Source organism: Chelonia mydas, chromosome 1 (assembly GCF_015237465.2).
Source record: "Chelonia mydas isolate rCheMyd1 chromosome 1, rCheMyd1.pri.v2, whole genome shotgun sequence".
In the NCBI taxonomy this organism is placed as follows: Eukaryota; Metazoa; Chordata; order Testudines; family Cheloniidae; genus Chelonia; species Chelonia mydas.
In genome coordinates, this window is record NC_057849.1 from 61,901,188 (window position 1) to 61,926,975 (window position 25,788).

The following is a 25,788-nucleotide window of genomic DNA, read 5'->3' on the forward strand; positions in this document are numbered from 1 at the left end:
AATTTCTACATGCTCAAATGCATTACAAGCAAAGGTCAGGCCAAAGAGTGTGGAAAACAGAGTAGAACTGCCGTGCTAGCAAAGGGAAAGGTTAAAGGCGTCATTTCCACAAAAACTGAGTTTCTTTTTACATGCAGGTTAGAGGTTAGCAATAAATATGAGAAGGTATCTAAACAAAGATGGGGTTCTTTGCTTTGCAGCCGAGCTTTCAGCTTTACTCCAGTTTCCTCAATAAAGCCATCAAACCTCATATACTTCAACAAATTCACTTTTAATCATCTTAGGATCAGTGGTGCAAGGTCCAAGTTTGTTCCACTGTATACTAATGACACTTTATTGGTTCAGTGCAGCCAGAAATAACACACACTTCAAATACTAACTAAAATGTAAAATCAACATATATACTGTACTCCTATAGAGATCGCAGCATGCAAGCCCAACTTTAGAAGTTTTTCTAGTGTTCTTAATTAATGCAACAAATATTCTATTAACCATACTGGTTACATAGGCCATTAAAAAGCTCTCTGTCAACATTGTTCTCTAAGGTTAGTTGCCCACATTAGTCTTAATAGGCCAAGTTTATTCAAAGAAAGTAGGTTTATGTTACTATTATTCTTTTGCACCTTTGTTTATCTTTCATTCAATGCTGATTAGCTTCAGACTGAAGTACTCTAATATGTTTTATATTTTAACATATTAGAGAACTGAAAAGCTAAATTCAGATTAACAACTGTAGAGAGCTTGTTTTGCATTTGAGGGCAGTGTAGCACACTACCTGCTATGAAAGACCAAGGCGTGGGAGCAGTTTTAGGTCTATTGTGACACCAGTTATTTTCAGGGCATAATATCAAGGCAGTATGTTCACAGAAAACAGTGGGGAGAGAGGAGAGTGGAGTTTGTTCAACTTCTACTAACTAATTAAGAGAGCAGGATTTTGTTTGATGTACAAAATTAACTGCAGTGAAAACTTATTTGGGACTTTAAGGGACAACTGGTTCAATTAAACAAGTGTTAATGAAAGCCATTGTCCAGCCTCTCAGACTACCCTGAAAAACCGGAATCAGTGCTTTATACAGAAACAGAACTGGTTTATGTATGACTTGTATTGGCATGGAGCTAGTTAAACAAAACCACCCAAACAGACACATGGGACCTAACCTATCCCAAAAGTAGATGGCAAAACAATAGCTACTGAAGTATTTTTTTAAACTACTTCTTCTATTCACCTAGTTGTTTGGGGATCCTATTGACACACACCTGCTAAATGTACTGCATGAAATCCTCCTCCCTTTGAAGTCATCAATCAGCAAAACTCCTCCTGACTTCAATGGAGCTAGGATTTTATCCTCTAGGTGTTGCACATTATTTTAGCTGTTATGAAAGATACGAAATCATGTTTTCTTCCAAAAGTTATGATCTTTCTTGCAATGTCAAAACACATACCAGGCTGAGGGCTGCTCTTATGCTTTTGGACTTTTTCCTTTTTAAATTTTGGCACTATGCGAAATACTGTACTTCTGTTGTTTCTCTTAGAATAATCCAGAGGGGGATCCTGCATGGAAAAAGAGGAAAACAACCACTAAACTTTAAAAATGCCTCACATGATGATGGAGAATTCTAATGTACTCTTGTCTAGTGAAGTAAAATTATGTTCACTTAGAAGTAATCACCTGACTTACCTCATCATCATTTGGCTGGAAAACATAATAAAGCCATGGAATCTCAGCAAGTTTTCTCAATTCAATCTCCACACTGTGTAGTGCATCAGACAGCAGCTCTTCATGGGGAGGATCCAATTGCTATTTATGAACAAACCAGAAAAGGAATGTTAAATGGCTGCCTTATACTGAAAGTAAACAAATGGGGGATTTCTTACCCCATTTAATTTCCCTGCGCATGCATTTCACCATTCTGGAGACTGCATTTGGGTTGGTCCTAACTACAAGAATGACAAACAGCTAAAACTTTGGTGTGTGCCCACCTATCCATTTCTGCCATCACTCATCGCACTCCAGAAATATAAATGGAGATTTAAAGCACAAGGGAGAGTCTCCCAAACTAATGGATGTACAAACCCAGAGAATCCAAACGTACAGAAAGAAATTCCCTAGTCTTGTGGCCTTCTACCTCCATCAATCCAGAAGCACAACTGGTAATCAGCACAGTGCCAAATGTAGAAATATTAATATTTTTTGCTTTTCCCAATTCTGCTATAAGCTCATAGTTGTATGCTCTTATTGCTGGACTATGATGTCATGTAACAATGGAGGTAAGAATTTTAAAAAGGCCAGTGGCCTGGAGAAAACTTAGATAAAAAACAGCATCAGAGAAAACAAGTGTAACTTATAGTGTCAGGAAGCCCAAGGTTGCCATTCCTCAAATTTTTTCATGTGATGCACAGCTCTTCTCTGGTTAGGAGGTAGAAATGGAATGGGTGGAGTAACCAGGATTCTTCCATGAAAGCCTTTCCAAGATTTCAAAGTCCCTTTAACAGACTAAGCAAAGAATTAGCAACTAGGACAGGGGTCAGCAACCTTTGAGAATTGATGTGCCAAGTCTTCATTAATTCAAGGTTTCGCGTGCCAGTAATAAAATTTACATTTACAGGGACCCCCGAGGGAACCCCAGACTGGCAGCGGGCTGAGCGGGGCCAGCAGCCAGGACCCCGGCTGGGAGGGGTCCGGGTGGCTGGATCCCCAGACTAGCAGCAAGGGGAACAGAACCCCAGGCCGGCAGCGGGCTGAGCGGGGGCCAATGGCTGGGACCCTGGCTGGCAGCAAAGTGCCAGTAAAAATCGGTTCACGTGCCGCCTTTGGCACGCATGCCACAGGTTGCTGACCTCTGAGCTAGGAATTCCCAAATTCTAATCCCAGCTCGCACAGTGACTCACTGTCTCTCTGGAATGAGCAGGGGGAAAAGTAGGTATGCTGGGGTCAGAAATAGTAACTAGCCCTTTGACAGACCACTTAATCAATTGCTCTAAAAAAAAAGGAAGATAAGAATCGTTATCCCCTTTTGCAAATAAGGAAAAAAGAGGTGTGCAAGAAGGCATCTTTGTTTTGCTGAAACCAAAAAAATCCATACCGAATTCCACATTCAGGTTATTTTGAAAATGACCACCAAAATCAGTACAATTGCTCCCCTTTGAAAATGAATGTAATATCCACTAATAATTTATTTTATACTCCTTCCACATTTTCAGTCTTCAGTATGCCATAGAGTTTTGTACGGAAATGTAGCACTGCATAGAAGTTGTAATGGAGGAAGCTGGAAATATCAGCTGAGACTTTTGGCACCAGGAAAGGGGTTGGTGGTCATTTGTGATATGGGATAAGCACAATAGCTGGATATTTCTGCTAAAAAGAGCCATCATGTTGAAATTTTAATTTGCCATCATGAGGTTTCAAAGTAAACACCCCCACTGAGATCGATGGGACCATTCACACTTCTCAGAGATACAGTTTAGGGTTGGGAGCAGACTCAAGCAGACACATGGCATCAGTTTAAACTGCCATTACATTTTCAAAATTTCAAATTTAATTTTCATAATTAAGAGGACTTGAAGTTCATTATATTTTCTATTGAAATGAAAGCATAGATTCGAGGACACAGTTCTGCATCGAAAGGTTGGATTCTGTGTCAAGTTCTGCAGAGTTACAGAATACATGGTATCCTGGATTTGATTTCAAGAGTCCATTTGTCTGTGGCCAAGATAGTCCAGAGTGGTGCTCTTGCAGACTTTATCTGTAGGGGTTGGACCTGCTGGATAGCAAAGATTTACACAGTTGTTGAAAGGGCCTTTGATCTCTAGTTCTGGAGAAATTTTTTTTTTTTTTGGAGATATCTTGGAAGGTAGAATTTAACTATAGGTATAGTAAAATACTTTCTTCCTTCCTGCCATTAGAGTTTGTGTATGTTAACATTTTTTTCTAGTGAGAGATCTTCTCTTGTAAGATGTTACTGTAGTGTAATGGGATTGGAAATCTTAGTTTTCCCTTGTTATGGGATTTTTTAAAGGGAATATTTTAAAGAAGTTTCTAAGATTTATGGAGAACATACAAGAGTCACAGCAGCCTTAATTCCCCCCCTCCAGGCTGCTTGAGGTTCTCTGAGCTGCACAGTGGTGTTTGGGAGAGGCTTGGAGTCTGGGCATAGATAACAACGAAGCCTCTCTCTTTCCACTGAGGAACACATCACTCTAGAATGTTTTCATTTTCTGGATTATTCTGTTTTTGATTTATTCTTCTCAGGGGAAGATGAAAGAAGTGGACCAGTCCAAATGGTATGTGTTTCCTCAGATGGCACCTATCTACGGTCTCACAAAGAGTCTCAGAGAATTACATTTTGGCAGTGGAAAATCAATTAATTCTGAACTTATGGTGAGAAAGTGCACTAAGGGCTTGATCCTGCTCCCACTGAAATCAATGTTGAAACTCCAGCAGAGATAAGAGAATTGACCAATTTAGTGCAAGATCTCTTCTCTGCATGTCAAACAGACCATGAAGTCTTAGAACCTCACTGTTTCTAATGGAAAGATTAGCCCAGCGAATTAGAGTCGGACTTGTCAATTAGATCTTCTTAGTAGAGAGATGAGAAGTTTGAGATGGAAGGCGCAACACTGGTGGAGACAACCCCAGCTGCCTCCTCCCCTCCCCAAAAAAGATCAACAGGCAGTACAGGCAATGACGGCATCAACTGCATGGCTGTCAGGAGCACTGGGCGCAGAAAAGGGGAGTGTGGAAGGAATGGAGGGATAAAAAGAGGTAAAAATAAGGAAGGAGCAAATTAAGAGATCTGCTTCTTTGTCAGGGGAGACGGTTAAACTGGAGTATGGTGCGGGACTGGCAGTTTAAGTAACACCAAACGTTTCAGCTGTATCCATCATCTCCATGGGTCAGCCCAACCTACATGTTGTTTCAGCACTGACGGAAGTACAAGCCAACAAGACTGTCCAAGACTAAGTTATACTGCTGATTCACAAATGAGAGTTCTGGGTATCTCTAAAGTCAACATGCGGACTGACACAGAAGATATATTGATATCAGATAACAGCCTTGTTTAAAAAAAAATGGTTTGGCACAGATACTCTAAGAGTAAGGTTACTCCCTCTATTGGCTGAAAAATGAGAGGTGTCAGTGTGTATGATTTCATAATTTAATCAGGTCCTATCATCCCTTGATACATTACACCACTTTTAGTATAGCATCCCAATCATCATCTGAAGACTGTTCGACGAAATTCCTTACCCCAAACATTTTAAAATCCAAATATTGCATTCTTGCCTTCACATTAACATATAGGAATTTGAAATCTCAGCAGATTTCTTCCCCTATATTTGATAAATTTATCTAAAGAGTTTTGTTCCCTTCCTAAAGTTAAATAAAACAGAGCATGTGCCTAACATGTTAATACTTCTAGAAGTGAACTGCTGACAGAGTCTTCAGATGGCAATGACTTTTAGTCACTATGGAAATAGAGTGGATTTGTACCATTTATTTAGGATGTGAAAGGGTCTTTATCTTAATATCAAGCCTTTCAGACTAAAGTCCCTCTACAGGAAAATATTCCAATCAATATCCATTTGTAATTATCACACACTTAGGGTAATTAATAAAATATTAATAAATTTTCTCCTGAATCTGAAGACTAAAGGCATGGAACAGACACAACCATTCCTACTTAGTGTATCAACTGGTAGAAAAGCATGAGGAACCCTATCAAATGTACCAATTTCTAACTGTATATCCAGAGCACAATGTGTTATTATTGAAGAACTTTACTACTTTTAGATCCACACACAAGCAACCAAGGGAAGAGATACAATGACTTTCAATGCCAACAAAACTCTACTGGACATCACCAATTAACAAGGGTTTAGGAAGAGAAACTAATGCCTGCCATGCTGCAGGTGAATGGAGAACTAGGAGAACAATTCATAACCCATTTCAACTCAGATAATAGGTGTAGTATAAAATCCTCTGGTCCAGCCTTTTATAGGTTCTGAGGTATAGTATTTCATTGCACTATAACCCTATGGTGCTCCTTTAGAGAAGCATGACATACACAGTGACAAGTTACACAAGATGTTTATGAGTAAACAAATTAAACATTTATATTATCTTCTTACCAAAGGAACCCTTCCTACTAGTAGAGATTCAGTTTCATTATGTAGTGCCTTCACATTGACAGCTATTTCAATGGCAGTATTTCTAGTAAGACTCTGGGGAATAGAAGCAGAACAGTCAAATAAGTTAAACTGTGAGCACAAGTACATTGAGTTTACAATCCCAACCTTAGGCAGTTTTTCCGAAAGGAACCAGCTTGATTCAGCTCTGCTTGACAAGTTTATTCTACCAGACCAAAGGGAATAAGATATAGAGCAATGTACAAAATCTGATCTCAGATGCATCTGTATAACTGCCACTGAAGCTTGTGGGACTTTCACCTGTTTATTTAGGGGCAGAACAGACTGTATTAGTTTATGTAAGCATCCAGAACGGAATGGCGGGGGGAAATGTACTGTATCTTTGCTGGATGGTTTTCACCTGACTCGGTTTACTGAGGTCTCAGATGTACTAGAGCACCAAGTGACCAGCTGCATGTTCTTTATGACTGGTTAAGGGCCACTAGAGAAACTCTGGGCCTTTTATTAACAAGGATTGTTAATGAGGGTTGTTCACATCACCCTTGAGCGAGGCAAGCTGCCACACTTTAACAAGCAGTGGTTAGCCTGCATAGTTACTATGGTGATGAGGGCTTAAGTAGATTAGGTTAGGTTAGACAAAATTAGACCGTGAAATCAGGTTAGTGCCCAGATCTTGCAAAAGCTCAAATTGTGGGGGTTGGGCTAGGAGATAAGGAGCTCAGTTCTGCTCCTGCTGAAATTCTCCCATTAGCACCATGTCCTCCATTAAGGTGTGTGTGTGCATCTGTGTGAGTGTGCCCGCGTGACTGTACCTGGGTGTAGTTCTTTGTCCATCTCCCAACACTCTGAGTCATGCCCTTAATGCGATGCTCTGCCTTGCCCCTGTATCTTCCTTTGCCCCGTTCACACACACCCCTATTTCCAATATACGTAATGTCCCACTCCCACTTAGGTCCAGTCGCCACAAAAGGGAATGTTTTTCTACCCAGCAGTACCTTCCTCCTCCCCAGTGGGAGCTGTCAAGTACCCTCTACCTCAGGGGGTCAGCAACCTTTGAGAAGCGGCGTGCCAAGTCTTATTAATTTAAGGTTCCGCGTTCCAGTAATAAATTTTACATTTACAGGGGCCCCCCCCGACAGAACCCCAGATTGGCAGCCCACTGAGCCGCTCAGCCCGCTGCCAGTCTGGGGTTCCGTCCACTGGCCACTAAAATCAGCTTGCGTGCTGCAGGTTGCCGACCCCTGCTCTACCTCTTCCAACGTGCTCCAGGTCTGTGGGGAAGGGAGTCTTTCTCCCCCTTCCTCTTCCCTCTGGTTGCCCCTGCTGGTGCTGCCTCGGCCTTTCAGACTCACTGCAGTAGAGTCTCAGCAGAGCCCATCAGCTATTAAGTGGCCCTACAAGCGTAAAAAGGGGGCACTGAGGCTGCTGCTGCAGGGGCAGGAGAAAAGGCATTGTTGGTTTTCTCCCCATCCCATTGGGTGGTTGTGCCTATGTCACACTCTTAAAGTTAAGCACGTTTGCAGGATCAGGAGCCTTGCATATCAATAACCTCAGCAGTTAACATATTAGCCATTGGAAAATGGTGACTGGGACTACGGGACTACTCCGGTGACTCCAGAAACACTTCTGCACACAGGGGCTACAGTTGATTTATAATTAAATAAGGCTCTGTTGTTCCTTTACCTCAGGAAACCTTGGATTGGCTTTATTTAATGCATGTGAACACGCATTGACAGCATGAGCCAGCTCCTGTTCCAACAGGTTGTGTATTTTTGCGGCTTCACAGATTCTACAAAAATATGAAAAACAGGAAAGGTACTTTGCCACTTTCTTTTACATCCAGTTAAAATGTGATTGAAATTAAAAAACATTGGCAGATGGAAAAGAAATATTTCACAGAACATTTACACAAGCTGTACTAGCTGTACTAAGCATATTGCTATGTATCTAAAGCTTAAATATAAGTATCACCTTAGACAACAAAGAACTTTTCTCTCTTGTCTAAATGACATTCTTAGTACAGAAGATCTGCTCTGATATGAGGGCTTGAGGAACGTTTATTGTCTTAACTGGCATGTCATCCGACCAGCAATGGGTATATATAGATTATACTGATTAAACCAGGAATATTCATTCACATAATTCATACAGGAAACACATTCTGAAGAGAATTATTATGGTGATGTCATGTGACAGTCTGTATACCCTGTTAGTGATGCATAATAATACATGCAACATAAAGCTGAATTTGACCACTTGTGATCATTAAAATTCCAGTGCAACTTACAATCTAAGTACAATTTTTTACAACAGTAAAGGTATTAACCTGTGACCTGGCTACATTTCATTTTGGATAATTATATTTCATTATGCCTACATAAATTCCCCCTTTCTGCCTACATGAATCATCCCTGCAATTTAAACTGAATATGCTGTTCTATAATTCCTGTCCTAAACTTGTTCAGTTAAACAGTTGCTCTGGTGCAGTGTCTGGTGCATGAAATGATTTCTATATTATAGCATTTGTGACAGTGAGCACCATAATACAGTCCACTGTAAACTGGTATTTTCACTTGTTCATAATGGACTCAAAAACATTTTTTAAACTGAAAATATCTATGTTTGTCTCTGCCCAAAGGTGAGCGTTTTAAAAAAACATATACAAGACTGGTTCGGCGATTTTTCAGGTTGAGATTGATGGGTTGACAGGGGGGAGGGTAAAAATTCCACACACACCTGTTGCAACTGAAATTTTGCGCTCACACAACTCAGATGGCGCTAGTTAGAAACATCAAATGTGGTGCTATCCTAGACATTGCTGAGCCAGGAAAAGCAATCCAAGTTTGAAGACAATCTCTGTTCTAAAATTATGAAGGTCTGAAAACGGTGTGTGTGTCTGCATATGTGTGATAAAACATTTTTTATTTAAAATATAAGACCACCAAAAAGCTGATCTGTGTTAGTATTTTGAGAGGGTGCTGGAATATTTTAGCATGAAGGTGCCCTTAAGTTGCTGGAGGCTGTCTGATTCAGGACCACAGCTCTAAAAGGATTTAGCATGATGCGGCGGACAAAGTCAGGAGGACAAGGACTCTATTCCCAGCTCCATCACTTGACTCAGAGTGTGCCCTTGTGCAAGTCACTTATTTTTCTGTACCTCAGTTTCCAACTGTAAAATGGAGAGGATGCTGCTCACCTTTGTAAAGCATATGGTGATTTACAGGTGAACAGTGCTCTACAAATGCCACATATTTTCATAAAGTTATTTAGTGCTTCCTATCAGCAGCAGCAAAATGGTGGCTCTAAGACCGAGATGTCAGGTCTTCAGACTGCTTCTCCAAGCAGCAAATGGAGAGAAGGGTGGGGCCACCATCATCACATTGTGTGCCAGGGAAGGAATAATGATGAAGCTGCAGGGACATTGCCTGACATCTGTCCTCAGTGCACATTGTGGGGAACAGAGGGGAGTATGAAGAAGGGACCGGAAACACAGGGGTCTGTCTGTGGGGAGTCATGTGCTGAACTCAGAGATATTCTCTACACCTGTCTAGGCAAGAGTTCTTCCTACAACACAGAAAGCCAGTGAAAATGCAGGAGGGGTACGACAAGGCTGAAGCAGTGAAAACAGCCAGTGAAACAAAGCTGGAATCAAGGCTGTGCGGCACTTCAAAGACTGGCATAATTAAAGCAAAGACCAGAGACTCTCCATTGGATATCGAGAGATACCCCTCCCTAAACACATCTATCATCTCAGACATAAAATCTCTCATTCAGCGTCATCACTTAGGGTGCCTTTGTAGCAAGACTAAAGGTATTTACACTATTTTCTGTTGAAAGATATCATCTGAAACAGAAAATGGGATAAAATGCAACATGAGTTTGCCAAAGATACATCATGTTAATCTAAGCCAATATGTTTCTCTGATAAGATAACTGATTTTTAAAGACAAGAGAAATGCAGTAGATCTAATCTATCTGGACTTCAGTAAAGCAATTGACACAATGGACTATTATTAGTTAAGACAGGGATTAATACTGGAATTGGAAACTGGGTAAGGAACTGGCTAAACAGGGAAAGGCAACAAGTTATGCTGAAGGGAGAGCTATCGGCTGCAGAGAGGTTACTAGTGGAATTCCTTAAGGATTGCTCTTGGGACCAATCTTATTTAATATTTTCTTCAATGACGCTGGCAGAGAAAGTAGGTGTGTGCTAATGAAATTTGTTCATTACACAAAGTCGAGAGGCATCATCAATGCAGAGGAGGATCAGATTATTATACAGGAAAATCTGGGTGATGTAGAGGACTGGAGTAATAGAAATGGGATGAAATTAAATAATACAAAGTGCAAGGTAATATACTTATGGACTAACAACAAGAATTTCTGCTACAAGCTGGTGGCTCAGCAGTGGGAAATGAAAGAAGAGAAAGAAAGAAAGAAAGACCTGGGTGTATTTGTCAATCAGACATGACTAGGAGCCAGCAAAGTGATGTAGTCATAAAAAAGGCAAATGCTATCTAGGATGATTCAGATGAGGTATTTCTAGTAGAGATAGGGAATTATTAAGGCTATCGTATAAGGCACTTCTAAGACCTCATTTGGAATATAGTGTAAAATTCTGATCATCCATGCTCAAGTAAGATAAATTGAAACTGGAACAGGAGCAGCACAGAGCTACTTGGTTGATCAGGGGAATAGAAAGCCTAATTAAGAGAGGAGACTAAAAGAGCATAGCTTGTTTGGTCTAGCAAAATGAAGGCTGAGGGGGGATATGACTGCTCCTCATAAATACATCAATAGGGTAAACACCAGGGAGGAAGAAGAGCTATTTAAACTAAGGGAGAACATTGGCACAAGAACAAATGGGCCATGAATAAATTTAGGCTGGAAATTAGAAGAAGGTTTCTAACCAACAAAGAAGTGAAGTTTTAAGATGGAGCTTGATAAATTTATGGATGAGATTGTATGATGGCATGCTGTGATAGCAAGGGACTGGACTCGATTACCTAGGAGATCCCTTCCAATCTGTGTCCCGTGTTTCTCTGAAACATTCAGTAAACTGACTTAAAAATGAGTGAGTGGCTTTGCTTGCAGTACACGCAAAACAAATACTTTTATAAAAACAAACATTTGCTTCTTTGAAAGCATAGGGCCTTTATTTTTTAAAAAAAAACATAAAGAATTCTTAGTGGGCCTTTTCGCTGTTTTTCAAGGGGTGTCTCATGTAAAAATAAAAGAGCTTTGCAAGTTGCCTGGAAAAAGATGAGTGGTGATTTGGGGGATTAAAATGTTTTATAAGCTTTGCTGGTGGCTTTTAAAAATGTTTGTGACTCAATAAAAACATACTTTTCTTTGAAAAAGTGGGGTACTTCTGTGAAAACTGAATTTTCACCTTCTTAAATTTTTTTTGCATTTTAGGGGGAAACGGTTTCTGGGGTGAGTGGGAGAGCAGAATCAGTTCCGTGTAGGCATATCCCTAACAGCCAAAAATAATTTTTTAGATGCATTACTCAAGATTTGGAAAATATTGAAACCAACAGAATTTGAACTCCAAACTGACATTACCACACTTCTAAATAAAGTGTGGCTCTTGTGTACTTTGGCTAATGCAGAATGATTCAATGGATGGAATTCCTCTGCCACATAGAGGAAATGATTTGGAGCGTGACACTGAGGGCTTGTCTACTTGGGGACACTCAGAAGGTTAATCTTAATTAACTTTTAATGTGGATTAGTTAAACCACATTAAATCCATGTGGATGCTCTTACTAAAGTGTCCTTAATTCAATTTAGCTTAATTCACTTCCAAAGTGAATTATACTGAACCAAATTAAGGCCACTTTCATTTTGAATAAGAGCATCCACACCATGTTTTAATACAGTTTAACTAATTTACTTTAAATTCACACCTTTGGTTAATTCAGATTAATTTTCCTCAGTGGCCCCAAGTAGACGAGCCCTGAGAAGGCAAAAGAATTGGATGCATCATTTGAATTCCTGAGACAAGAAAGCAAAAAGGGATTAGTTTGTGTTTGATTATGAATAGAAGGATGGGAAAGTGTATGAGCCAAAATTTAAATTCAAAGTGGATTTCTTTAGTATGTCGCTGGATACAACACTGGTTTCATACAGCTTGGAGTTTTCAAATTAATAGCTGAAATAAATCATTCCAGCTTGTAGCTGATTTGGAACTTTATGCTGATTTGGAATGGAGAAAGGAACAGCAAAGCCTTGCTGAAATGATACAAACCACTAGAAATTCTTCACTGTTCTTGTGAAGAAAAGATTTCAGCAGATTAAGCCCTGGTCTACACTGGGGGTGGGGTGGGGGAATCTATCTAAATGACGCAACTTCAGCTACGTGAATAATGTAGCTGAAGTCGACGTACTTAGATCGACTTACTGTGGTGTCTCCACCACGGTGAGTCTACTCTGCCTGCACCTCTCACGGCGCTGGAGAGTACAGGAGTCGATGGGAGAGTGCTCGGGGGTCGATTTATCGCATCTAGACTAGACGGGATAAATCGATCCCTGCTGGATCGATCACTGCCGCCGATCCGGCAGGTAGTGAAGACATACCCTTAGCCACACGTAAGCCCCTAAAGGGCAAAACTTCAACTGATCAACAGTCAAGAGACCCTTGGGACTTGCAGCAGAATGTGAACTCTCATAACAATGAATATGTACACAAAAAGGTAAGAAGGGTCTATCGGACAATTAGACTTGCTTAGACTTGCAAATATTTAATTGTTCAGTAGTTTAAGAGTTAAGACTGCGCTTATGTTAAAAAACTGTTTATAAAAGCAGAAACTGTGCTGTGCATTTTCATTAATGCAAATAATTGGGTGATTGGGGGACACAAAATTTTTTGTGTTGGGGTAAGGAATAGGAGTCATTAGAGATAAAAGTTTGGCAGATGGAAGGATGGAGGAAAAGCCTGAGAAAAAATGTTAAGGATTGAACACCCATGTCTAAGGTTCAGGATTGAACACATGAGGAGTCGCAAGATATCAGAGATTAAAACCCTTTGTATTTTATGCACAGAAGAACTGTTCATAGATTCAGAGATCACACTAAGAGGCTGTTACTGGCTCAGGATTGAATTCTTTCCTAGGACAGGCATAATTTCGGGGGGAAATTCCACATCTGAGGGGAGAAGGAAGAAACTTTTCTGCGGCTTGTGGATTTTCTTTTAAATCGAGGATTTTTTAAGACGAGGTGGTTATTGGCATGTGTTTAATGTATTGTTCTGTTTATCACATGGATGTCACCTCCACGTATGCATTGTATGTGTGTATTTTTATACATTTCTCACATGCACAGTGAGGATGTGTTTTCGGTTTAAATGTAACATTTTGGTGACCTCCAATTCAATCCAGTAACAACAGTATATTTTTAACTTTAATGTATCACTTATTATTAGGGCTGTCAATTAATCGCAGTTAACTCATGCGATTAACTAAAAAAAGTAATCACGGTTAAAAAAATTAATTGCGATTAATGGCACTTATAACAATAGAATACCAATTGAAATTTTGAAATTTATTAAATATTTTTAAATAATTGAAATTTATTAAATATTTTTGGATGTTTTTCACATTTTCAATATTGATTTCAATTATAACACACAATACAAAGTGCACAGTTCTCACTTTATATTAATATTTTTTAATACAAATATATGCACTGAAAAAAGGATAAACAACAGAAATAGTAATTTTCAATTCACTTCATACAAGTGCGGAAGTGCAGTCTCTTTATCGTGAAAGTGTAACTTACAATTGCAGATTTTTTTTTTGGTTACATAACTGCACTCAAAAACAAAACACTGTAAAACTTTAGAGCCCACAAGTCCACTCAATCCTACTTAAAAAGAAAAGGAGTACTTGTGGCACCTTAGAGACTAACCAATTTATTTGAGCATGAGCTTTCGTGAGCTACAGCTCACTTCATCGGATGCATACTGTGGAAAATACGCTGTAGCTCACGAAAGCTTATGCTCAAATAAACTGGTTAGTCTCTAAGGTGCCACAAGTACTCCTTTTCTTTTTGCGAATACAGACTAACACGGCTGTTACTCTGAAACCTGTCAGTCCTACTTCTTATTCTGCCAATCTCTAAGACAAACAAGTTTGTTTACATTGACGGGAGCTACTGCTGCCTGCTTCTTATTTACAATGTCACCTGAAAGTGAGAACAGGCATTTGCATGGCACTTTTGTAGCCGGTGTTGCAAGGTATTTACATGCCAGATATGTTGTTTGCCCCTTCCATGCTTCGGCCACCATTCCAGAGGACATGCTTCCATGTGATGATGCTTGTTAAAAAATAACAATGAAATGTGTGACTGTACTCCTTGAGGGGAGAACTGTATGTCTCCTGCTCGGTTTTACCTGCATTCTGCATATATTTCATTTTATAGCAATCTCGGATGATGACCCAGCACATGTTAGTTTTAAGAACACTTTCACAGCAGATTTGACAAAATGCAAAAAAGGTACCGATGTAAGATTTCGAAAAATAGCTACAGCACTCGACCCAAGGTTTAAGAATCTGAAGTGCATCTAAAATCTGAGAGGGACAAGGTGCATGCTTTTAGAAGTCTTAAAAGAGCAACACTATGATGTGGAAACTACAGAACTCAAACCACCAAAAAAGAAAATCAACCTTCTGGCTGGTGACATCTGACTCAGATGATGAAAATGAACATGCATCAATCCATACTGCTTTGGATCGTTATCAAGCAGAACTAGTCATCAGCATGGAAGCATATCCTCTGGAATGGTGATTGAAGCATGAAGGGACATATGAATCTTTAGCACATCTGGTACATAAATATCTTGCAACGCCAGCTACAACAGTGCCATGTGAATGCCTGTTCTCATTTTCAGGTGACATTGTAAACAAGAAGCAGGCAGCATTATCTCCTGCAAATTTTAACCAACCTTGTTTGTCTGAGTGATTGGCTGACCAAGAAGAAGGACTGAGTGGACTTGTAGGCTCTAAAGTTCTACATTGTTTTATTTTTGAATGCAGTTTTTTTTTTACATAATTCTACATTTGTAAGTTCAACTTTCATGATGAAGAGATTGCACTACAGCACTTGTATGAGGTGAATTGAAAAATACTATTTCTTTTGTTTTTTACAGTGCAAATATTTGTAATAAAAAAATATAAAATGAGCACTGTACAACTTGTATTCTGTGTTGTAATTGAAATTACTATATTTGAAAATGTAGTAAACATCCAAAAATATTTAAAATAAATGGTATTCTATTGTTAACAGCACGATTAATCACGATGAATTTTTTTTATCACGCGATTAATCACGATTAATTTTTTTAATCGCTTGACAGCCCTATTTATTATTAATAGTTAGGCATAAGAAAGATAATCATTTTCATTTGCTGATCATAAATATGGAGCCAAATATAACATGAATAGATTCTGTGTATTTATAATTTTTCCATCACTTGTTACCCCTCTCTCATTAATTTTAACACAGTTACCCACTAGATAACTATTGGGTTTGTATATTAAAGCTATGTTCTTATGGTCTCATCTAGTCCAGATAAAGAAAAGAGATGAGTACCACTATTTTATTGTACTTTCTATCTCTGAGAAATGGTACAGCTATGAGTTTAAAACAGTGATATTTGAAGAAGAAGTTATATGGCTAAACCTACTTTGATTATCAGAAAATAAAATACCAAAGTGTGTATTATTTTATGTATGCAACAGGCCCAAATTAACAATTTTTGGTCAAAATTGTTTTTTGACATAAAATTATATTTTCGACTAAACTAGTATTTTTGTGAAACGTGTCTGCTTTTTGCAAAACTGCTGAGTTTTCATCAAAAACTCTCTGGAGAAACACTGAAAACATTCAGTTTTTGGCAGAAAATGTTTGATTTATCAACACAAAGTCAAAAATTTTCATGGGAGAAAACAATATTTGCTGATCTGCTATAGCAGTGGTTCTCAAAGCTGGTCCGCCGCTTGTTCAGGGAAAGCCCCTGACGGGCCGGGCCGGTTTGTTTACCGGCCGCGTCCACAGGTTCGTTTACCGGCCGCGTCCACAGGTTCAGCCGATCACAGCTCCCACTGGCTGTGGTTTGCCGCTCCAGGCCAATGGGGGCTGCGGGAAGGACGGCCAGCACATCCCTTGGCCCGCACCACTTCCCACAGGCCCCACTGGCCTGAAGCGGCGAACTTCAACCAGTGGGAGGCGCGATAGGCCGAACCTGCGGACGCAGCAGGTAAACAAAGCGGCCTGGCCCACCAGAGGCTTTCCCTGAACAAGCGGCAGACTGGCTTTGAGAACCACTGTGCTATAGTATATAAAATAGACTTTTAAAAATACTGATACTGTGATAATAAATCTTCAGTCAGAATACAGAAATACCCTCAGTTTTATAAATAATTTTACCGTGGGGAGTATGCTACTATTCCATTAAACCCATTTGTTCTACTGTACCTGGTAATAAGTTCTTCTGCGGCTTGTGAACACAGCTGGATCTGTGCAACTTCTTCTTCCGTAGCCAACTCAACAGCCTGTTGAGGGTACAAGTGAGATCGGAGGACAGGTTTGCAGGAATCATACTTCTGTTTGTCTTCCCAAGACTTTAAGGTATTTTCAAAAGCCTGATGAAAATGGTATGCTACATTAGCTGACAGTACTTGCAGTTTTTTAATTAAGCTTATTAGGCACACAGATTGGTACATCATTTTACATAAATATTACAAATACTCCACATTATAAATGGTGTTTAAAATTAGTCTTTAAAACTAAATTCAAAGAACAACAGTTACTTCTGTGAGTAACCTCTCTCTCCCCTGTCCTCTGTAAAATATGCTGTTAGTTAGAGATACATTTACATGAACACATTACTGTAGGCATACTTTGTCAGGACAAGATGTTCTGAACCTTCTGCTGAGCACAGTGGGAATCTAACAGTCATGCAGAGTCCAAACATGAAAACAAGGAAAAAAAAAAAAAAAAAGCCCTAACAAACTTTCTTTAAACAACAAAATAGCTATCATAACACAAGCCATGATGCAGGGAGAGGACTGAATTTAGCATCCACTCAGGCCAATGGACTGAGGAATTATGGGGAAGTTGAGAGTGTTTACATCAGGGGAGGGCAAACTACATCCCACGGGCTGGATTCAGCCCATCAGGGCTTTCAATCTGTCCTGCAGGATTGCTAGCCCAGTGGCGCAGCGGGGCTAAGGCAGGCTCCCTGCCTGCCCTAGCCCTGCGTGGCTCCCGGAAGTGGCCACACCACATCCCTGCGGCCCCTGGGGGGTGGGGGGTGGGGAGGAGGGCGGGAGGTCTCCATGTGCTGCCCTTGCCTGCAGGCACCGCCCCCCGCAGCTCCCATTGGCCGGGAATGGGGAACCGTGGCCAATGGGAGCATCGGGGTTGGTACCTACAGGCGAGGGCAGCACACAGCAGAGCCGCATGCCCCACCCCACCCCCAGGAGCCACTGCCGGACATGCTGGCCACTTCCGGGAATGGAGTGGGGCCAGGGCAGGCAGGGAGCTTGCCTTAGCCCCGCTGCGCGCTTCTGCCACCCCGGAGCCGCTCAAGGTAAGCGGTGCTGGGCCAGAGCCTGCACCCTGAACCCTTTCTGCACCCTGCACCCCAACCCCCTGCCTGAGACCCCTCCCGCACTCCGCACCCCCTCCTGCACCCAACCCCTGCCTGAGACCCCTGCCGCACCCCGCACTGCCTCCTACACCTCAAACCCCTTCCCCAGTCCTACATTCAGGGCCCTACATACAATTTCCCCACGCAGATGTGGCCCTTGGGCCAGAAAGTTTGCCCACCTCTGGTTTATACCCTTGATTCTAGAGTGCTAGAATAGCGCACATGCCTCCAAGAGGCGAACTGGTTTGAAATAGGTTCTGTTACTATTTGGCAGGGCATGCAATCTTGCTGTGGCAGTCATGAAGGAGGCACGTTGTATACCTTATTACCTATGTAATTGCAACTAAAACTTCCAATTTATGATAAAGTACAAAGCTAGTGTCTGAAAGAGAAAGTACATTATAGTCACTAATTCTCTTTTATGTTTATACAAAAGTATACATAGTACTACGGGCAAAGACAGATAATCAGAACGTTTCCTCCTGGAAGTTTGAGGATTTCATCTTATCAAAAAAAGATGGGAGTTAAGCTATTTGTGTACAAGAACATATCTGTACCAACCTTTTATTTATTATTTCATAAGCTATTTTCTCTTCTTATAACTGAACCAAGTTGTTATAATAATGGCACTAATGAAGCATCCCATACAAAAGATAAAATGCTTTCTGTAACTTACTCTGTCTCGTGTTAGCATCTGAGCTCTGTTTTTATGCACAATTTTAATAACTCCTGGAGGTTGGATCCATGCCTCTCCGTCTACTTGCACTGGAACCCCTTCATCTCCAAGTATGGTGATCTTTACTGACCGACACTGAAAGAGAGTAAACACGTTATTTCACAGAGTAATATATTAATGAAATTGACAGTCCACCTGCATTAGACTGGTTGTTAGGAGCTGTGGCTTCTATCCAGGTTTGTCTTGAGGGTAAAACACTGTTGTATTTCATTAATCATTTATGATGACTTGTTACCCGTTACAATTAAAACAAAGTCAACATTTTATTAATGTATAATGCAGTAGTTGTCTAGACTACCTCTTTTCTCTGCAGCCTCCCAGCATGCCAGCTATCTTGGTTGCTTTCCAACAAGACACATACCTGAGCTATTCTGTGGTGCTGCAATTTGATGACTCTTGAAACTGCCATCTGCATGCTGCCAAATACCGCAACAACTTCTAAGATTTTGTCATCAAATGATGGTGCTCCAAATATCTGAGAGGAAAAGAAAATATCAATATTAGACTCTAAACTCTTATTGCAATCTACACAGTGCAGGGATTCTGTCTCCTTTTGTGTCTGATGCAATTCCAAACACACGTTAGGTATTTAAATAGTAGAACTGATGTATTTGAAAAATAAAATTCTAGATTCAAGTATATATAAATTATACCGTCACTTGAACACAGCAAAGGACTGTCATAACAAGGGTGATTATAATGGCCACAGTATATTATCCATATATAGGGTTGAAAGCCACAGTATATTATCCATATATAGGGTTGGTGGCAGGTTTAAATGCACATACTGGGAAGTGTTAGTCAACTCAAGATTAATGTGGCAAACATTACTATGCTAATCTTCACCTGGTCAATATTTCTGAAGTCCAAGAGTAATTAAGAAGGACATTTATTTATTTTAACAGAGCTCAAAAGTGTTTATCTTTCTTTGTCCAGAATTCTCTTTAGACCATCTTCAAAATCTATACGAGTAAATGAAGTGTCAATGCCACTTCATTTAATGCTGAAGAAGAATCTCATTTTATAGCATAAAATTTACCTGTTTTAATAATGAAAACTTTACTTGAACATTCTGTTTGTGTATCAAAATAATGCCCTAATCCAGCATGTACTTAAGTACGTGTCCGTTGACTTCAATTGGACTAATCACAGAGCATAAAAGTTAAGCACATGAGTAAGCGTTTGCAGGACCAGGACCTAACACTGAAAGCAGATTTTGTAAATTAGCTTGGCAGTTCCCTAAAATAAAGTCTCTCTCTAGGATATTATATGACCCTCATCATCAAGAGCATGCAAATGTCTTACACGAATATAGAACAAAAAGATTATTCTTTGCCAGGTGCTTCTCCTGCCTTTTCTATTTCAAGTAACTTTTGATATATCCAGCTTCAGCTTATTTGCCTTTAAGAAAAAAATGAAAGCATTTCTTTCATCCCTGAAATTATTCTTTAAAAAGCAGAGATGAAATGATTATGCTGTTTCAAAGCATGGAACAATTATCTATGATGGTTTAACTTTTCTGCTCTATGATTCAGACCAGCCTACCACTTTTTAAAAGAAAAATTAAGATACTACATATGATGAATTAACTGACGAAACATCCTTTAGAGATACTGAGTAATTTAATGTGAGACTTTGTTTATGTTTTTTAACACTTATTAATTTGGTGAATTTTTTGGATTCCTCTTTAACTGGATGTGTCTGTCTTGTTTCTGTTTTTTCTCTTTTAAATTTAAATTGATAGGTGGTGACTAGATAAATTGTCCGTTGCTTATCCAACTGAAGATCAGTGCGAACTTGTCCAAAAGTTCCAAATTGGATCATAGAATCATAGAATATCAGGGTTGGAAGGGACCTCAGGAGGTCATCTAGTCCAACCCCCTGCTCAAAGCAGGACCAGTCCCCAACTAAATCATCCCAGCCAGGGCTTTGTCAAGCCTGACCTTGAAAACCTCTAAGGAAGGAGATTCCACCACCTCCCTAGGTAACCCATTCCAGTGTTTCACCACCCTCCTAATGAAAAAGTTTTTCCTAATATCCAACCTAAACCTCCCCCACTGCAACTTGAGACCACTACTTCTCGTTCTATCATCTGCTACTACTAACAACAGTCTAGATCCATCCTCTTTGGAACCCCCTTTCAGGTAGTTGAAAGCAGCTATCAAATCCAGGATACAGGCTGCTAGGTGTTTCCGGCTCGTCTTGTGACATTTGTAGGCATTGTATTGGTTGTTTATGTTGCTTTACTTCACACGTTCTTTTTGTTGATGAAAAGCTGATAGGGCCAGAAGTACAGTTTGTTAAACCTCTACAGTGCAGTTAATCTAATGATCTGCCAGAAATGTACCAAGGCATGATGTCTCATTAATAATTACTGACTCACTCAGTCATGCAAAGAGAGATGTTCCCTTCTTTACTTACATAATGGCAAATACCCATTAAAGCCTTGGGTATTCAATTCTGTGCTTGCAGGCCTTTTTAGTCTCCTTCTTAGCATAAGCACAACATGCCTCAGGTGGCACATGACCAGGACTCATCACTGAATGTGGTCTGCTGGTTGGATCATTAGGTTCCCAAGCTTGGGCCTGGTACTGGTACTGAAGGGGAGTGTGACATGAACACTGATCTATGCCCCAGGCCTTCTTAGTGACATTCCACAAAATGGCATCCTCCATGCAGTGTGACCTGACTTTTTGGACCACATTTGAATTCTGAGGCATTCAATGCCTGCATAGTGTAACATAGGTGGCATGCCCCTGCATTTGGAAGGCACTTTGCTTGTAACCAGTGGATCTGAAATTACTCCAGGATACCACTTTTCCATCTTCCCAGGAACTGGATTACAGCCTACTCACAAGTTGGGATGAATTCCATTCCCCTTGCTTGCTTACAAAAGCCCATTTAGCTTGTGTTTTATCTTTAGTGCAGGGATGGGTGTTGTTATATTCTGGTTTTTCTGCATGTATAATTTACTTGCATAGAATTTCTGTAGCATGCTTTTTTCCCAACAACAAAAAAGAAATAACAGTCTTCTAAGAAATCAAATTCAAAGATTAGGATATCCCCTTTTCCCCCCTGGGTTCTATTTCTAATCTCCCTGTTCTTTCCAAACTAACAAGCTCCCTGGGATAACTCCGCATATACAAAATTCAGTAAGGGTGTTGTGGCAAACCCCGCCAGGCTCACTGAGCAATATTTTAGGAATAGACATTGCTGTCAAGATGATGACTTTCTTCTGTCCAGATAAGCAGAACCAGCAACCTCTCAAAGACTACAACTAGTATTGCTCTGTTGATCAGTCACCTGAGACAGCACGAAGAGCAGTGAGTTGTGCACCTAACCTCCCACAGAATAAATACGTCACCTTTTTGACGTTTGATTATGAGTAGCAAAAATATTGCTCCCAAACATACATGTGTGTTGCATACAAATATGATTGCTAGAACAGTTTCCTCTCTTTCTTGACCCTCTGGGGATAAAAGCAGAAATTCCTGAACGTAACCTAGATGGATGTTAGGGAAACTTCCATGCTGCAAATGTGAATATGGAGGCCACCAAAATGCTTGATATCTTCACTGAAATGCAGCTTGAGCTGACTGCCATGCTCAAAAGACATGTAGTATGAATAGGAAAAAGACTCCAAAGAATATGAAATAATGTTTTTGATGAAGAAAGGCGGGGGAAAAGGGTGTGGGATTGTGAACAGTAAGAAAGTTAAGCACTTCGGGGAAAACGTAAGGGATAGTCTATGTTAAAACACAATCTTACTAATAAATCTAATTTTACATGATAATTAAATGTACAAAACCAGGTCAAAGCAATGCTGTGATTCAGACTTCACACACACTAAATCAGGAAATTAAAAATTATGCTAATCCCACAGCAATCATACTAGATCTTTTGTGCATAAAGTACACTTCAACAGTAAGAATCCCATCTGGCATACCCTCAAAGCAGTGAAACAGTAGCGTATGTAGTGAAGTGTCTGTGCAGTATAAGGTCTGTCAAGAAAAAAAAGGACCATTTTGGATCAGTCCATAAGCTTACTGGCAATAATATATACAAGATATAGACACAGAAAAAGGTAATTAAAGGATTCTACAATTTTTAATCCTCTCTTTAGTTAATTTATTCTCAGTCCCCGTTTTAAGATTCACCAATCCACCTACAGCTTTTTAAAGAATAGGAACAAAATGAAGATATAAGCTGTGGGAATGATGCAGCTGGCCAGCTTCCTTTTCTGTTGGATATAGCACACAAAGTGCGTGCACTGGGAAACCTTGATTATAGCAGATCATAAACTAGTACATAAAAGAGGAGAGGAATTGCTATAATTCATCATTGTTTGACAACGAGTCATGGCTAAAAATTCCATCTTTATAGCCATATATTCTTTGAGTATTGAGCCCTATTTGGAAATTTTGGTGACTTTAAGGGGAAAGGAAAGGAAAGAAAAAATAAATGAAAATCAAAGTGACATATTTTCAGTAAAAATGGAAAAACTTAATGCAAGAGCACACACATTTCTAAACTGAAATCACCTTACAGAACAATAGCTTCCTGTTAGCTATCCAAACTATATACCAGTACTATTACAATTAAATGAGAACAACAATAGTACAAAGTGCTTTTTGTAAATTTTGCTTCAAAGGGTTACTTTTCTTTAATGTTACTTACATCATCCTCTTTGGTTCCACCCCAGAAATTAGTCCCACCAGCATAGCTTGGAATGTTTAGCACAGCTATGCCTTGAAGACTGGGGAGGGGGATATATTGTCCATCACACTGTAATGCATAAAAACCTATGTGAGAATGTAAAACAAATGACCTGATAAAGTAATCAACCATTTCTAATTCACAAAGCATTTCAACAGAGCCAGCAATGGAAGCTAAAGTCAATATTGCATTAGTAGCTCTATATGAGTCTATTTTCCCTAGGCTGGGAAGTAGCTCTACATGAATCTATTCTTCACACACTAATCAAGATTTTTTTCTTACACTACAAAATATTTGAGCTACAAATATCTGCAACAGCATCAAAAGGTAACTCTCTCTGTCCCTTCATAGAAATTTGCTCAAGTTCCCAGCAGTAACTTCCTGCATTTATATGTCAGTCTCTAACTACTAGGAATTTGGAAGTTTTTTGCATCTTCTCCTGAAGCATATGGGGCTGGCTGCTGCCAATGACAGGATACCGGGCTAGCAGGACTGATCTTGGTGCATATGGTCCAGCATGTCTACTCTCTTCTAACCAGAAATACTACCAACAGCAGATAGCATCTTTTAGTTGCAATTTAGATCTCATCACTGGAAAAATAACTATACTACTGCCGCGCAAAGAGGTCAAATGAGCATACAAAATATTATAAGCATAAATATAAAATGAAAAATTATTAAATTAATGTTTAAACAATGTATAAAATGTTAATAAAATGTAAAAAGCTATGTAAGAATATATAAAAAGAGGAATACTACTTTCTTAAATAAACTAATACACTGTAGCATTCCATTTGTCAACCACATAATGACAGAAGCCATTGCAGCATATCTACTTGTTAACTCTGGGATAAAATCTAGAAAAAAATTGCTATGAAAAATGAGAAAAAGTACTTATTGTGAGATTTCACTTTAAACGTGAGATTTCATTGGATGCTGCCACTTTCATCTCTCATTATTTCAAAAAAGGCATAATTCACCCACTGGATAATTAGAATCTCACCCTGCAGAGGTATTCATAGTATTGCTAAACTATTATTATTAAGATCTAGCATCCAAAGCGTGCTAGATCCTTTGCTAAATATGCAAGAAGACTGTTTCCTACTCTGAAATACTTAGGATATAATCAGACAAACAATGAAAGATGGAGGGAAATGATTTAACAAACAAGCACAATGAGAAAGGTGGAGTTAACCAAAAGTCCAATTAGTGCTTATATGCTTGGCTTCACTTCTGTATTTGCCTCAGTGCCCTGAACTGTTCATGCCCATTTGCCAAGATGAAAAGACTTCTTTCACCATTTCCCTTGTACTCTGCATCGTCCACTTCTGACAATTTACAGAAAAACAGCCAGTCAGAAGATACTCATGAAATTCCAGATGTGGACAGAGTCTCTGGAGTAGTCCCTCTTTCTACATCCCCTATCACTAAAATACTTAAACAACTCTGGCTGCTGCTAAAAAGTAACCCTGGAGTCGGTGAGAGAACAGTTCTGGAAGTACAACATATTGAACCCACTTCTGAAAAAGTGGCTCAAAACGTATTAGAAATATGCTTAGTAGCACCTGTGATCTCTGCTTTCATGTTATTCCACCTTAGCAGCAATTCAAAATATAAAAACTTAAAATATGACAGTATCCAAAGTATGGCATGAAATTAATAGATCTGACTTCCACTTGTGAGTTATAGTATATGATTAGTTCTAACTTTTGAAAATGACTAATTTTATTTCACTCTTCAATGCTGTGTATTTTATTACCGCACATAACACAGATCATTTTGTAAGACAATACTAAATATGAAGCTTCCACTGACTTTTTTACTTCCAAAAATATTAAGAAATAATTATGAAAAGGTCAGATTTGAATGCTAAAATATATCTTATTCAAAAGAAATGTTACATTTGCAGGTTCTTAAATTAGAAATTCACCTGGAGCATACATAATGTTCTTTCCTATCATCATCTCACTAACTACAGCACAATTTCTAGATAATTGCTAAATCCTTCGGTAATGGAAACTTTCTTCTATAAGACTAAACCTTCTAAAGTGCACTCAAGAGAAAGAGTTATAATAAATTAAAATTACGCCCTCAGGTTAACAGGTATCTTCATATAAATAAAATGAACTTCCAGATAAAATATTTAACACAAAGAAAAAGACAATGCATGTTCTTTCCTTCCCCATCACACTTTGGAAGAAAACTTACGTAACAATTTCCCAGACTTATATCACGGCTAATCTCTTGCTACATATCTGAACTTGTTAAGCATTAATGTTTTCAAGTTCCCAGTATTTTGAAAAAGGCTTAAATTTGGTTTTAGAACTAGAGTAGGAACTAGCCAGATTGAATTGATTTATACATGTATCTGTGTTGTGGCAAGACACAATATCTTGCTACTTCTACACAGCTCCCTCAATATTGGAATTAGGAAAGTCTCTCTAAATGCCCTAGTTCTTTATGTACTAAATTCTTTATGTACTACATTCATCTGTCATTTATCATGAAGTCATTTTTAATGATTCTTAAGCCTTCTTT

The 25,788-nt window shown here is 39.3% G+C and overlaps 1 protein-coding gene across 4 annotated transcripts in view; it reads right to left on the bottom strand.

Annotated features, from left to right (window-relative positions):
* DGKH (diacylglycerol kinase eta) overlaps nucleotides 1-25,788 on the bottom strand; it is a 261,578-nt gene that overhangs the window by 12,207 nt on the left and 223,583 nt on the right. For all 4 annotated transcript variants that reach the window (XM_037894669.2, XM_043533362.1, XM_043533371.1 and 1 more), the window contains 8 exons: nucleotides 23,212-23,319; nucleotides 18,896-19,009; nucleotides 18,475-18,609; nucleotides 16,622-16,788; nucleotides 7,829-7,934; nucleotides 6,128-6,220; nucleotides 1,680-1,799; nucleotides 1,444-1,552 (listed from right to left, as the gene is read on the bottom strand). In XM_037894669.2, coding sequence (XP_037750597.1) covers nucleotides 1,444-1,552; nucleotides 1,680-1,799; nucleotides 6,128-6,220; nucleotides 7,829-7,934; nucleotides 16,622-16,788; nucleotides 18,475-18,609; nucleotides 18,896-19,009; nucleotides 23,212-23,319 — 952 coding nt within the window. The remainder of the gene's footprint in view (nucleotides 1-1,443; nucleotides 1,553-1,679; nucleotides 1,800-6,127; nucleotides 6,221-7,828; nucleotides 7,935-16,621; nucleotides 16,789-18,474; nucleotides 18,610-18,895; nucleotides 19,010-23,211; nucleotides 23,320-25,788) is intronic.